The sequence below is a fragment of the Bos mutus genome, chromosome 17, assembly GCF_027580195.1.
Source record: "Bos mutus isolate GX-2022 chromosome 17, NWIPB_WYAK_1.1, whole genome shotgun sequence".
Taxonomy (NCBI): Eukaryota; Metazoa; Chordata; class Mammalia; order Artiodactyla; family Bovidae; genus Bos; species Bos mutus.
Window position 1 is genome coordinate 1,726,944 of NC_091633.1, and position 14,229 is coordinate 1,741,172.

General features: G+C 69.6%; 1 protein-coding gene across 6 annotated transcripts in view; it reads right to left on the minus strand.

Annotated features, from left to right (window-relative positions):
• The window catches only part of CABIN1 (calcineurin binding protein 1), a 71,664-nt gene that overhangs the window by 385 nt on the left and 57,050 nt on the right, over positions 1-14,229 (minus strand). For all 6 annotated transcript variants that reach the window (XM_070385777.1, XM_070385780.1, XM_070385781.1 and 3 more), the window contains 7 exons: positions 6,498-6,661; positions 6,178-6,274; positions 5,076-5,738; positions 3,851-3,925; positions 2,373-2,619; positions 1,026-1,169; positions 61-287 (listed from right to left, as the gene is read on the minus strand). In XM_070385777.1, the coding sequence (XP_070241878.1) occupies positions 61-287; positions 1,026-1,169; positions 2,373-2,619; positions 3,851-3,925; positions 5,076-5,738; positions 6,178-6,274; positions 6,498-6,661 (1,617 nt within the window). The remainder of the gene's footprint in view (positions 1-60; positions 288-1,025; positions 1,170-2,372; positions 2,620-3,850; positions 3,926-5,075; positions 5,739-6,177; positions 6,275-6,497; positions 6,662-14,229) is intronic.

A 14,229-nucleotide genomic window follows, 5' to 3' on the forward strand; every position in this document is an offset into this window, starting at 1 on the left:
GCGGCCCAGCCTCAGCCCACCCGCGCCCCCGACCCGGGGCCCCCCAGGACCTGCTGTCACCTTCAGCTTCTGCTTGGTCTCCTCCGAGATGCTGCCTTTGGGTGACAGCAGGGTCGGGGTGGGCGGTGTGACGGTGATCTCGGGGGGGAACTTGGTGGTGGACGAGGGGATGACCAACTTCGGCATGTTGGGCAGCAGGCGTGACTTGGCCCGGCCAGGCTCAGCCTTGCTCAGGGGGCCCTCGGGGGGTGGGGCACTCCCGCCGCCGGGCGCCTTGGAGCTGGCCACTGCGGGACGGACCCAGAAGGCTGAGCAGGGTCCGCAGCCTCCCAGGCCAGCCTGTCCTTTGCAAGCCTCGTCACCCTGCTCCCCTCTGGCCGTGTTAGACCGCAGGGTGCTGGCTCCCAGGCCGCTTCCTGTCTCCCTGCCTCCCCGCCTCCCCGAGGGCCTGGCTCTGGCTGGCAGAAGCGGAGACGGGGTGGGGGTGGGGGTGGGGGGCTCAGGAGCAGTGTGTCCGCTGGGGGCGCCGGGGAGCCCCGAGCCTCCCAGACCTCGTCAGCTCTCACGTCCCAGAGCCCGCCCTGGCCCACGTCCACACCCCTGTGCGCCCAGGAGCCACAGGCTGGCTGGTGTCCACGCCCGTCCACCGCCCTGCGGCTTTAAAAGGAGCGGGAGCGGCCCTGCTGTCCCAAGAGGGGTCTGAGAGAGGCCCCGCCCCACGGAGTCCCCGGGGGCCTGGCTGCTGGGAACTGGCTCTGACTCAGGCAGGGCCGTGGACGCGACGCCATGTCCCCTGCCCAGCCCGGCCTCCCGGCCGCCCCGGCCTCCCCTCAGCTCCATCTGGGCCAAGTGGCCTCAGCTTGGGCCTCGCACCACCCGAACCACTCCCATCTGCGCGGCAGAGTGTGGAGCAGGGGACTCGGGTGCCCCTGCCTTTCTCATCTGCCCCCGCCCCCGCCGTCTCCAGGTCCCTCTGCTGGGACACCCCCGCCGCCTGCTGGCCCCGGGGTCATGCTGGGCCTTACCCTGGCTGCAGGCGGGCTGGGCGCCAGTCCGGGGGGCGGCCTCTGCCGCGGGGCCCTCGGGGGCCGTCTTCACATGCTCGCTGTCCTGCGGCTCCTGGGGCGGGAAGCCCGGGCCCTCTGCGCCTCCCGCCGGCTCTTCTGCCCCTGGGGGGACACAGAGCGGCCGTGGGGGACGTGCGCCCCACCCCCCGGGACAGGGCCTTCCACCCCGACCATGCCCGTGACCGTGCAGGCCTCTTCCGACACAATGGCCCGGGTGGTGCCAGGCTGCTAATCACTTGCCTGGACATGAACACCCAGTGAGCCCGACACCACAGGGCCCCACCCCAGCGCCCAGGAGTGGCCGCTGGACCCGAACGACCCAGCTGAGGACGGAGCGGGCTAAATGGGCCCTCCTGCCAGGCTACACCTTTCGGACGAGGAGGGGGCTGGGAGTGCGCCCCCAGGCCCCAGCCGGGCCTCCTGTCCTTCTCCTCCTCCGGCCGCTCCTGCCACGCCCGCCACATCCCCAGGAGCGGGGTTGGCCAGCTGCTCCTCACCCGGCTGTCAGCTCCAGCCCCTGGACGATGGGCTGGCCCTGCCCTCTCGCTCTGATTGCCCAGTTGTTTCTGGGTTCCCAGGGCCCAGTCCACGTGCGGCAGAGGCAGACACGACCCCTGGGGGGCCCGGAGCTGCCCTGCGGGGCCTCACAGAGCAGGCGGAATGGCGGGCACCCTGCGGCCAGGAGCAGGAGCGGGTGGCACAGCCGTGACGCGGGCCCGGGGGCGTCTGCTCCAGGCCCTTCCGCAGTGGCCCCAGGGGCTGTGCTGAGCTGTCCCCGCCAGGCTGGGCACACCAGTCCTCACACAGCTGTCCCGGGGGGCCTGGCCGAGTGACCCGCGGAGCTGCTCAATCAGGGGCGGGGGCTTCCTAGCTGACCGCCGCCTCCAGGCGCCGGCCCGGGCGTGCGGAGCCGGCAGGGAGAGGCACAAGTGTGCGTGCGTGCGTGTGCGCCCTCCCTGGTCGGCCGGGCTCCCCTGCCCGCCACGGGCTGAGCTTCCCAGGGGCACCTGAGTGTGGTCGGAATTGGGGCTTCCTCCTGCCCATGGAGCCCCAGCCCCGCGTCCGCTGGCCTGTGGCCCGTCTCCGGGGGCGCAGACTGCTGAGAGGGCGCGTGAACCTGGGGTCCGGACCCTGCACTCTGCTGAGCCTCCATGGGAGTAGGAACACGCGGGCAGAGGGTGGAGATGGCACTCGGGGGTCACCGGACGGGAGGCGCCCACATCTCTGCAGCGACAGGCCTGCTGGGGGACTGGGCCCGCCGCAGCTCTGCTGGGCCTGCCCGCTGGGTGGAGGGCACAGACTCACCTGGGCGCAGGGAGGACGTGCTGGGGGCGGCCTCAGGCCTCTGCAGCCGCGGGGGCCCGGGGTCTTTGGCCGGGTCTGGGGTGGAGGCAGTGGCTGACACGAGGCGAGGCTTGGCGTGGCCGTCGCTGGGCCGCGGCGGGGCGTCTGCCGGCGTGGGTTCAGGGGCTACGGGGGCTGTGGCCGCGGGGAAAACATTCTCTCGGGCGTCCTTGGGGTGCTTCGGGGTGGTGGGCATGTCCCCTGCTGCCTGGGGGGGCAGAGTAGGGGTGAGGGGGGCACACCCTGCCAACGTCGGGGGCCGGGGGGGGCCGGGGGCCCTGCCTGAGGACGTCCAGGGCAAGGCAGAGGGGCCCCAGGCTGGCCGGGACCTGCACCCTCCCATTGCTGGGTGCCAGCTGGGAGGATGGTGCAGCTGGGAGCTGGGGCACAGGACGGGGGCACCCAAGGCGGCGGCTGCAGCACAGGTCAGTCCTGGAGAGTGACCTCCCAAGGCCACTGGTGGGAAGGGCCTCAGAGTGGGAGTGACGCGGGGTCTGCTGGAGGCGGTTCCCAGGCTCAAGGCTGCAGCCCCAAAGCCCCCCACACAGCCCTTCAGCCCTCAGGGAGCCGGGCCCTCCGGGGCCTCCCGCCCGCAGGCACACAGCTCCCTGCTCGTCTGAAGCCCCCCACTTCGGGGGGTGACGGCCACGGCTCTGCGCAGGCAGCTGTGAGGTGGGGCAGGGGCCCCGCACGGTGCCCAGCAGCAGAGCCCCGGCCCTGGGCCCACTGTCCCCTCTGAATCGCCAGGGGGACCCTGGCCCGAGGCTGCAGGAGCTTCAAGCGTCCTGGGGGCACCTGGCGCCCCACCCTGACCCCGTCTCTCCTGACATCTGCTTTCCGGGAGGTGCCCCGTCCCTGGATCTACTGGATCCCCTGCCACTCCAGTGGACCTCCAGCAGGAGGGCAGGCGAGACAAGACCTGTCCCCCAGGGGCAGAAAGTGAGAGTGGGGTCCCTGCCCTCCTGCTGCTGGGGTGGGGTGGGGTGGCCAGGCTAGCCCTGGAGACCGAGACCACACCAAGACCAGCCTGCGGCCAGCTCCACCTTCCGGGGTCACCTGAGCTGGCCCTGCCCCAGCCCGGCCCCACAGCCAGCTTTCCCCAGACAAAGGAGGCTGGACAGAGGCTGGGCCCTGCCTGTGGGCTCCCGTTGGCCCACCCCAGTGCCACCTCCATGCCGAGGAGCCGCCTCCGCAGGTGAGGTCCACGGGGCGGGGACCGTGCCCAGGCTTGGGGGGCTGCAGGGGTGACGGGACCCTCACGCGGCCCGCACTCAGCGCCGGGGTCTGGGCCCCACCCTGTGTCCCTCCCTCAGGACCTGAGGCTCAGCTGCCTGCCGCCCACCTGCCCTGGGCCCCCCGACCACAGGGACAGTCCCAGCCTGCAGCCTGGGGCTGCGTGCCACACACCAGGCGGCTGGCACGGGTGGGGCCACGCTTACCTGCCTCTGGGCGGCAGCCCCGAGGTGGGCCTGACAGAACTTCACGGCCTGCTCCAGGGCAGCCTCCTCGTCCACCTGAGCAAGGACATGCCTGCGGTCAGTGGGCCTCAACGACGGCTCTCAAGACAAGCCCCCCATGCTGCTCCTGGGGGGCCCCAGCCCTGCCCCGGGCCCCAGCCCCCAGGGCTGCTGCTCAGGGACCAGCTGGCCATGCTGTGTTCACATCTGTGGCCGCGGGACTTCACCCTTGGGGGCGGAGGCTGGGGGGGCCTGGGTGACAAGCTGCCCCCTTGACCCCCTGGAATCTGGGTGGTGGGCTGGGCTGAGGGAGCCCAGGGGACAGAGGTGGGCGTGAGGCGGGGAGAGGGGGCCTGGGGGTGGCCCTGGGTGGGGGAGACGCCGGCCTGGGGTGGGGAAAGGGCTTGCCCTCGCCTGCAGGAAATCCAGGGCTTATGTTTCCTAGTTTATCAGCAACAACAACAAAGTCACTGCTGATGCTTGAGAGAGACAGCAGTACAGGGACACGGGAGGGAGATGTCAGGGGTTCACCCTGTGCCCGCCTGACACTGCCCGGGGCTCTTCCTGTGGAAAGAACCTATTTTTCTCTAATTAGAGGGAAAATAAAAACCTATGCCTGAGGGACTGAAAAACCCAAAAGGCAGCAGAGGAGAGAGGTGGCAGGGCCTCCCCGCCCGGCCTGACCAGGCTTCTGCAAGGCGGCCTCCTTTCCTTTGAGACTAGTTACAGACGTTTAGAAGAGAAATGTCTCTTTCAGCACATACCTCCCCAGCTTTCCCAAGATACAGTTAAGTAAAACTGTAACATATTCGTGGAGAAGGCAATGGTACCCTACTCCAGTACTCTTGCCTGGAAAACCCCATGGATGGAGGAGCCTGGTGGGCTGCCATCTATGTGGTCGCACAGAGTCAGACACGACTGAAGCGACTTAGCAGCAGCAGCAGTAACATATTTGAACCTCTCTGGGGTTCAGAGTAGGACACCTCGGAGTGGCTGGGGACGACTGGACGCCCACCCGTGGGGCCTCCTGGAATGACTGGACACCCACCGGCGGGGCCTGGTGGGGAATGATGACGCCCACCCATGGGGCCTCCAGGGATGACCAGACGCCCACCTGCGGAGCACCGAGGATGGCACCATCAGGGACTGCGGGGCGCCACCTGACGTGTACTCCGAGGCCTCCGGGGGCCCGCCTGAGGCCACCCACCTGCTTGATGAGCATGTAGGTCTCCGACATGATCCTCTCGATGCGGCCCAGGTCGCAGGCCACGCCCTTCTGGCCCTGCTGCCACACGCGGTAGGCATCCAGCAGGAGTGTCTTGCCGGACTCCGTGTCCTCCAGGAGCTTCCTCTTGCGGCTGGGCCGCAGGGGTGCTTCCTCGGGGTGGGTGCCTGGCCTGGGCCCGGGGGTGGGGGTGGCGGTGGGCGGGGCCAGAGCAGGTGGGCCGGGCGGCCGGGCACTGATGCTGAGCTCCTCCAGGGACAGCTCGGTGGGCCGGCTCTCGGGGCCCCGGTCCCTGGGGGGGCAGCCTGGCTGCAGGGGCGGTGGCCCCCGCTCAGGGTCCGCGCCTCGGGTGGTGGCGTCACACGTGTCCATGGGCTCAGTGGGGCCGGCCCGGGGGCTCTCCTTGTCCTTGCGCTCCCCGGCCTGGTCTGCGCCCTCCCCTGCATCCATGGCCATGGGCCGGTGGTTGAGGGGACCCGCTTTGCCCCCTGGCTCGGCGCCTGGCCCTGAGCCGTCGCCCAGAGGGGGCTTCTTGGGGTGCGGGAGACCCTCCTTGTCGTCCTCGGGACTGGCCCTGTGGGAGACGTCTGTGGTCATCCTGGCTCCAGGGAAGCCGCAGGCCTTGGGCCCGAGGCGTTCCGACCCCTACGAGGAAAGCGAGAATTAGACGAGTGGTCTCTGGTGTTTCCTGCCCCAGGCACCGGCAGTGCCCACCCCGGCCTCTCCCACTGAGGCCACTCTGGGCCTGCCCGTCTGCCCGCTGGTCAGGGCTGGGGCCACAGCACTGCCTGCAGGGCCCTGGCCATGGCTCTGCCTCTGAGGAGCAGCCGCCCTGCCCTGCCGGCAAGTGCGCTGGCTGCAGGGATGAGCCCATCCAGGCCCCCCACCAGGCCCAGCCAGGCTCACTGGGCAGGGGGCACGGCGGCCGACAGCCCTGGCTCACGGTCACCCCCGCTAGGGTGGTGACTGGCCTCAGAGTGCCCAGCCATGAGGAGACGGTGAGCGCAGCTCCTGGAGGGGGGCTGGCTGGGTGAGGGCGTGGGCTGAGGGCCCCTTGGATGGCGCTGGTGGGTGGGGTGCGCACCTCCGTGAGCTCGCTCAGCGTGTCCTCCAGCACCTTCACAGTGAGGATGAAGGCCCGCTGTGCCAGGACCTGGCGGTCAGCATCTCGCAGATACTTCCTGCAGCGTGCAGGGGAGGCCACGGGTCAGAGCCGCACAGCAACGGCGGTCCGTGCCCCTCTGCTCCCGGAAGTGTTCCCGGGGCCTCCTTCTGCACACCGGCACTGCGTGTGTCCCCGGTCCCTGGGGTGAGGCTCTGAGCCCCAGGGCTGGGGAGTGGGCTCGGCCCACTACTCTTGGCCGTCACACAGGAGTCTGGCCGACCCTGGCGGGCTGCACTCACTTGCCCTGGTCCGGGGTGCGCTGCAGCATGGAGGAGACCTTGAGCAGGGTGCCGTGGTCCCGCAGCTGGGCCAGGACCTTGAGCAGCAGCACGACGGAGCGGTTCATGTGCCAGGCAAAGCTGCCCGGCCGGTCGATCTCGTCCACGGGGATCCGCCAGATGCCCTGAGGAACGGATAAGCCGGGCGTGAGAGGACCACACGGGCTGACGGTGCGGGGGCACCTGCTCCTAGTGGGAGATCACAAGTGAACCGCAGCAGCTGGGCAGGCCAGGCGAGCCCCAGGCCTGGCCGTCCCCAGCGCTCCATCCAGCAGTGCTGGAGACTCTTGAGGGCCTCCAAAAGTGAGCGGCTGCTCCCGGGGACACTGGATGCCGCCTTCCCTCAATTCTTGTCTGCCCAGCATTCTGGTGCGGCCGGGACCCCTTCCATTGCCCTCCTGGCTGATCCCACCGTCTGCCAGATGGTGGGAGCCCCCCCATTGACCCTGTGCCGTGCTTAGCCCCAGGAGACACCTGGATCAGAGCTAGCACCCCCAGTATGGCTCCCATGGCACCTCCCCACCTGCACAGGACCAGTCAAGGGGGGATGACGGCCAGCACGGCTGAGGGGGGCCAGTGAACAGAAAAAGCTCACGCCTCTGAGCTGCCCCAGGCTGGGTGCTGGACCTTAGGAACTGTGTCTCCGGGGCAGGCTCCCAGGCGGGCCCCGTGGCCAGCACCCTGGAGAAACTCCTGCCCAGGAAGGATGGCACCATGAGCCCCAGCGCTGCCTCCTGTTTGTGGGGCCCACGGTGCCGTGTCCTGGGGAGCCGGACGACCGCCCGTGGCCCCTCCTCCTGCTCCAGCAGTCCCGGGGTAGGGTTGGGGGGAAGCGAGGCCACCCCCGACCCTAAGCCTTTCAGGCAAGTGAGGAGCTCCACACCCTCGGGGCCAGGTCCTGCAGCCTGGCCACCGGTTTGCAGTGGACACGGGGGCCCTTCTGGAGAAGGCCAAGCAGCCAGCCCTGCGCTGCCCGACAAGCACCATCCGGCCAACATGGGGCCGGGGTCCCAATGCTGCATCTCCTACCGGCGGGCGCGGCTTCTGCAGCAGTTCGGGGGCGCAGCCCACCTGAGGTGCAACAGCAGGGGCTAGAAGGGCATCGTGGGCAGCCGAGTGAGACCCAGGAGGGGCCCATGCTCCCCCGTGCCCCTGTAGGCATCCCCGTGGTCCCTGCCACAGTCTGCACAGGGCCAGTGATGGAGACACACTTGGGGTGGGGAGAGGGGTGTGCGAGGTGAGCCAGGGTGCACACAGATGTTCCGCGGAGGGCACAGAGTCACGGGGGGGTGGGGGGTGGGGTTGGGCCTCCCGCCGCTGCCAGCCCATGGGGTCATTGCAGGCAGCGAGGGCCTCGATGAGGACACTTGCCGGATGGCACCAAGGAGTCGCCTGCCGCCCACTGGTCACGTGGAGGCGGCGACTGCCCATCTCGCCCTCCAAGGCTGCCCTCCCCGTGCCCGCTTCCCACACGCTGCTCCTCCCAGTGGGGCCCGCCCAGTCTGGGGTGTCACCATCACGACTCCGGGTGCACGGCTTGGCTGGACCTGCTCTTGGTGGCGGGGGGAGCCAAGGTCAGCAAGGGGCAGGCAGCCTGGAGGCCACAGCCCTCACCCAGCCTCCTGGGGCGGGGGCAGCCTCCTGGGACGGGCCTGATTCCCACCCCCTCACACAAGGCTCTTTCCTACTAACCCCAGGCCGGGTAAAGACATGCGGGCAGAACGTTAAGACCAGCAACTTCAGAAAATCAGGAGGTAAAAAGAAATCAGGCAGAGTGCACAGAAGGTCAGAAGGAAAGCGGTTACCACGAGCCCTGGGCAGATTGCGGGGCCACAGGTGGGCAGGTGGTGAGCAAGCCCACAGGCCCGCCCCCACCTCTGTGGGCTGTGCTGAGCCCGGCATCTGGGAAAGGTGAGCCTCGTCCCGTTCCCAGGGTGGGGCGGGAGCGCCTCCCACGGAAGCCCCTGCAGAGACAGGGAGCCCCCGAGTGACCAGGCACTGGGTGAGGACGCCATGTGTGGAAGGGAAGGGAAGCGGCCACGTCCCACCCCTCCCGCAGCAGAGGCCCCTGCACCACCCAGAGAGGGCTGTGTGCAGGCCCCGGGGAGGCAGGGGTCACACTGGGACCAAGGAAAGGGCGTGGGCAGCAGGGCCCGACAGGAAGACCCAGATGCGCTTGGGGGCCCAAGGGACAGGCTGGATCAGGACGGTGGGGAGCTGGACCCCCACCAAGGGCGGTGGTACTGGTGGGGCTGGGGGCCACGGCTCGCCTGCTCCTCAAGGCGCCCGCCACCGGGCGGCAGGCGGGGGCTCCTTCCTGGCCAGGAAGACGCCCGCGTGGGCACTGGGGGGCAGTGGGGTTCAGTGGTAGCCTCAGCGTGCTCAGAGCTCACCCGCATGCCTGGCGGCTCCTCTGCAGGATCTCAGCTGACCCTGCTGCCCGCTGTTCAGGCTCCAGGCTGCCAGCGGGTGGATGAGGTCACTGAGACCAACCGCAACCGCCTACTGGATAATTCATGGAGCCCCAGACTCTAGGCCTAGCGTAATGCGTGCGCTTAGTCACTCAGTCGTGTCTGACTCTTTGCGACCCCATGGGCTGCAGCCCGCCAGGCTCCTCTGTCCGTGGGGATTCTCCAGGCAGGAATACTGGAGTGGGTTGCCATGCCCTCCTCCAGGGGATCTTCCGGACCCAGGGACCGAACCAGGTCTCCCGCATCGCGGGCGGGTTCTTTCCTGTCTCAGCCACCGGAAACCCAAGAATACTGTCGTGGGTAATCTATCTCCTTTCCAAGGAATCTTGCCCACCTAGGAATGAGAAACTGAGATTCTTCTGCATTGCAGGCGGATTCTTTACCAGCTGAGCTACCAGGGAAGCCCCAAGCACTTAACACCAGCTCCTGAACCCTCCCTGCAGCCCAGAGCTGGGCACGTTCTGCTGCTCTTGAGGAAAGCGGGCCGAAGCAGCTGATCCACGGACAGGCAGTCCGCTCTCAAGGGCTGCTGGGAAGCGGGGCCTGGAGGGGGGTCCTGGGGAGGGGACGGACGGGAGAGGCCCCCCTGGGCACGGGGCACTGCTAAGGCCCACAGCTCAGCCTGAGCCAAGCACACCGGGGTCTGAGGAGAGCCTCTTACTGGATGGGCCAGGGCTCCTCTCCCTGCTGCCCCAGAGTTCCCAGCTGGCTGGCCGGTCCACACCTCCCTAGACGCCTCAGCGTGGGCCACTGAGGAGCGCAACTCCCTGGGCAGAGGAGGGCGGCTGGAACAGCCTCTCCATGGGGCCCAGGGCCGGCTCTGAGCCAGGCAGACAGAGGGCAGCAACCCAGACCGGTCCCGGCCCTCACAGCAGACCCACCAGCTGGGCCACCGCTCGGGATCCCAGACCTCGGGGTCGTTCCAGGGCCCCAGGCCCACCTGTTGCCTTCACGGACCCTGCCCTTCAGTCAAGGCCCCTTCACACCAAGGGTGGAGACAGAGCCTCCCCCGGGAAAGCATGTGGCCGGGAAACACCAGGAGAGAAGGCCGCGAGACACACAGCCCGAGCCCTGCTCAGCCCCGGGGGCCAGGCTCCTCTGGGAGGGGGGACAGCGAGGCTCAGGCCGTGGGGGCTGAGTGGAGACCCGGACTCGTCTCGTGTCCACACCAGCAGGGACAGTCGGAGTATGTAACTAACCGTGTGCAGGGTGGCCCAGGGAGCTTGGGGTGGGACCGGGACCGGGGTGCCGGGGCCAGATTGCTGGCCTGGGCTCTGCGCACCCTCCCTGGACGCTCACAAAGGACTGAGAAGTCAGCAACGCGGCTTGTGACTTAGAATTGGGGCTGCGGGGAACCAGGAAGCGACACCAAGTCACTTGAGTCTCCCACCAGGGGGACAGCGTGCGGGGAAGCCAGGGGCCTCCCTAGCACCCCAAGGGCCTCAGAGGCTTCCTGACCAAGCCCCAGGGCCCCGGTGCGGGCCTGTCCTCCAGCTCCAGCTGCCGGCTCCCCCCACTGACCCCCACTGCCACATGCACGGGACGCGCCTGTGCCCCAGCACCCGCGCGGCTCTAACAGGTGGGCAGAGGAGAGAGAAGCCCCACTGGGAGCACCCAGGAAGGCTGAGAAGAGCTGTGCCTGGGGCCCGGGGGAGGGAGCGAGGAGGGTGGGCCCGCGGGCCCAGAGGTCTCGGGTGGAAAGAGGCAGGCGGCTCCCAAGGGCCCGCGTCCACCTGGGGCTCTCCCAAGCCCAGCCCGCCTGAGCAGGGGCTCCAGGGCGGTGTCAGGGGCCGACCTGCCTCCTGCCCCTCGGCCCCCTGGACCCTGAACTCCTCTGTGTGCCTCTCGGTCAGTAGGCCTGCTATTGCCTGCATAGAGGTGACCTTCTGGGGGGGTACCTGGCCGACCTACAAGACTCTCCAGAAAAGGAACGTTCCAGGTCAAGGCCGCAAACCCTGCTCCGAGTGCCCTCCACCTTGGGGCAGCTCATGGGTGGCAGGCCTGGGCGGTCTGCGCCCCGGATGGAGCCCCGCTGGTGTGAGGGGGGCCCCTGGGTCCCCCAGGGCAGCTTGGCTGGGCAACTGCACAGAAAGCCAAGTGCATCCCAGGACCTGGGCAATCATCCTGGAGGGGTGGTCTGTACCCCAGGGCGAGGGGACAGGAGAGAGACTGGGCTGAGGAGGAAGCGGGGAGAGAGCCAGGACTCTGGGGAGGGGGTGGTTCAGGAAAAGCCAGGGAGGAAGCCTGCATCAGGAGCCTCAGCCCAGTGGGGAGGCGGGGGAGGGACAGCCCCCTAGGGCTGGCCTCATGCCCCAGGTGTCCTGAGCAGATGGCGTGGAGAACATGAAGTTCTCGTTCTAGTATTTAACTCAGTAATGGAGCACACGTGAGACTCTCCTTCGTCATCACAAACTCCCCATCACTTCAAGTGACCCTAGCACATCACCCCGCGGGGGAGCCCCGACTTCCCCAAGTCCCCTCTAGGGGGACCTCCAGGGAGGCATCTTCACCATCAGCAGGAAGGAGGCCAGGTAAGGGCTCTTCTCCCTTCCCTGGGGCTGGACCCCTCCCACAGAGGCTGAGGCTGCCTGCCCAGAGATGCGGGGAGGACTCCGTCTGTCCCGGCCAGCCCAGCCCTCAGCCCCGAGCCGGCCCCCTTCCCAGAGCTGCTCAGTTCACAGAGCGCCCGCGGGAGAACCCGCTTCCCCAACAGAGGGATTCCTGCCCCTCCTTGGCAAGGGCGCAGCGGTGACTCAGCGCTCCCAGCAGGCGAGGCCAGGACAGCCTGCTGCCGGCCCACTCCACGCAGCAGGGGCCTAGGGGGAACCCTCAGCGGCGCCGGGGGCGGGGGTGGGTGCCAGGGTGGGAGGGTAGGGGCCTTTCCCCCAGAGAAACACGAAGACTTTGCTTCCAGGACAGCCTCGGTGCTGCAGGCTGACCCCGGGCGGAGCCAGGAAGGGGTCGGTCTCTGGACAGTGAGGCTCTGAGGTCAAGAACGGCCTTGTTGGGGAGGATACCAGCGTCCTCCACTGTCCTGGGGAGATACCTGTTACCTGTACCCCATGCAAACCTCCCCAACAGCACGACCACTTGGAGAGCAACAGGGAGGGCTGTGCAAGGCTGCACCCGCTGCCCACAGGGCCAACAGTACTCACGGGGCAACCCCCCACCATTTCTGCCCCACTCACACCTCCCCGGGAGAGACCAGTTCCAGGACCGGCGGCAGCAGATCTCAGCCTACTTCCCGCCCCGCCCCCGGCATCCACCTGGCCTGTCCCCAACGGGGGGCAGCGGCACAGCCGGGGCTGGCCAGCCGGGCACCACCTCTCCCCTCTCAGGCCCAGACGGCTCCATCTCCTCTAGGAACTGCCCCGGTGGAGTAGGACGGAGTGTCCAGCTTGTCTGCTCCCCATCTCCCTGAAGCCCTGCTGAGCCACGGGCCGGGCGCCTCCCACAGCAGTCAGGGCCACCAGCTGGCTCCAGGCCCTGGGTTAAGGGCCTGCCAGGGCCGGGCTAAGTTGAGCACCCCCTGGGGGCAGGAAGTCCTGAGGCCTCCTCTGCAAAGCCCTGAGGGCCGCCTCTGGCCGTAGGGTCGCACAGAAGCCGCCAGGGGCGCCCTTGCCCTGGCCCCGGGAGCTCTCCAGGCTGGGCCGAGAAGGGCAAGGGAGTCCCCGCGCCGTCCACCGGGAAGAGTCCCCCGCGCAGGCAGGGGCTGGGGAAGCCTGCCATTTGCCTGCAGCCGGCGCCCGCCCGTTTCCAGGCTCTTCTGCCAGATGAGACGTCGCACAACACGGGGTCCCCAGAACTGCCAGACTGTTCGTCCCCTCCCCCTCGGGGGAGAAACAGAAATGACAAACAACGAAGTGCGCGGAGGCAGCCCACCTGGCAACTGCGCCGGGGCCCCGCCCGCGCCCTCCCGCCCACTCGCGGCGGGGCAGCGGCCCGGCCCGCGCGGGGAGTAGGCCCTGCGCTCGCCGGACCCGGCACCAGCTTCCCGCCCCCGCACGGCAGCTATTTATAGCCGGGGAAGCACCGCGCCGGGCGCCGCTGCCCACCCGCCGGCCGGCTCACCAGCCCCGGGAGCGGCCCGCGCAGCTCCGGGCCCGCGCCGCCCGCCGCGAAGTTGCCGGGTCGGCGGCGGGCGGGCGGCTTTCGCTTTCGGGCGGCTGGCGCAGCGCACACCCCCGCGCCCACTCGCGGCATCCGCGGGCCGGCTGGGCTCGCCTGGGGTTCGCGGGCGGGCTTCTCTCCCGGCCCCCGCCGCCCCCGCGCGCGCGCCCGCCCATCCGCCGCCCACCTGGCGCTGTGCGGGCCCCGGCCGGGGGCAGGGGGCGCCGCGGCCCCGCTGCCTGCCGACTTCCTCCGCCGCGGCGCCCGGGAAACCGCGGCCCGCGGGCTTCCTGCCGCGCCGGGCGGGTGGGCGGGCGGGGGGTCGGGCGCGCGAGCCGGCCCCGGGGACTGAGCCGAAGCTCCGGAGTGCGGGGAGCCCGCGGGCAGAGGGGCAAGGCGGCCGCGGCCCGCCCCAGGCAAGTTCCTACCCGCCGGCTCCGCCGTGGCATCTGTGCAGGGAGCTAGGGCGGGCGCCGGGCCATGGCGCGGAGGCTCGCTCGGCGGGCCGGGGCGGGGCGGCGGGGCCGGACGGGGCGCGGGCGCTCGCTGCTCGGCCTGGAAGCAGGCCCAGCGGCACGACTGACTTGGCCGGCCAATCGGAGCAGATTCCGGGCCGGGCCCCCGGCGGTACCGGGGGGCATAGCCCTTGCCACGGGAAGCTGTGGGACCGGGCGTCCCAGGCCCAGTGGGGCAGGGACGTCCAGGAGGGTGGACGGCAGGGCGACAGGAGCCAGCGTGCGCCGGGCCGGGCTGTCCACACCCTGCACCGCGCAGCTCTGAGCCCGGGGCTCCTGGACTTGTGCCCTGTGCGGGGCAGAGGCCTGGGTGAGTGGGGGGCTGTCCTTGCTGACCCAGTGCGGCGCTGGGAGCTGGACTGCCGACTCTCCCAGGACCATCCTCCAGCAGGGAGGGCAGGCTAGAAGCCACTGCGCCCTGCAGGGGGCTTTCCAGCTGGGAGGGGCGGCTTCGCCAGCTGGGCTGTGAGTTCCAGGAGCAGATGAGACTGAGGGGAGCAGCGGGGCTGGGCAAGAGGCCCGGCAGGCTCAGGACCCCTCTGCAGAGCTCCGCAGTGCTCAGGGATGAAGAGTGGGTGTCCCTCCTGGAAGGGCAGC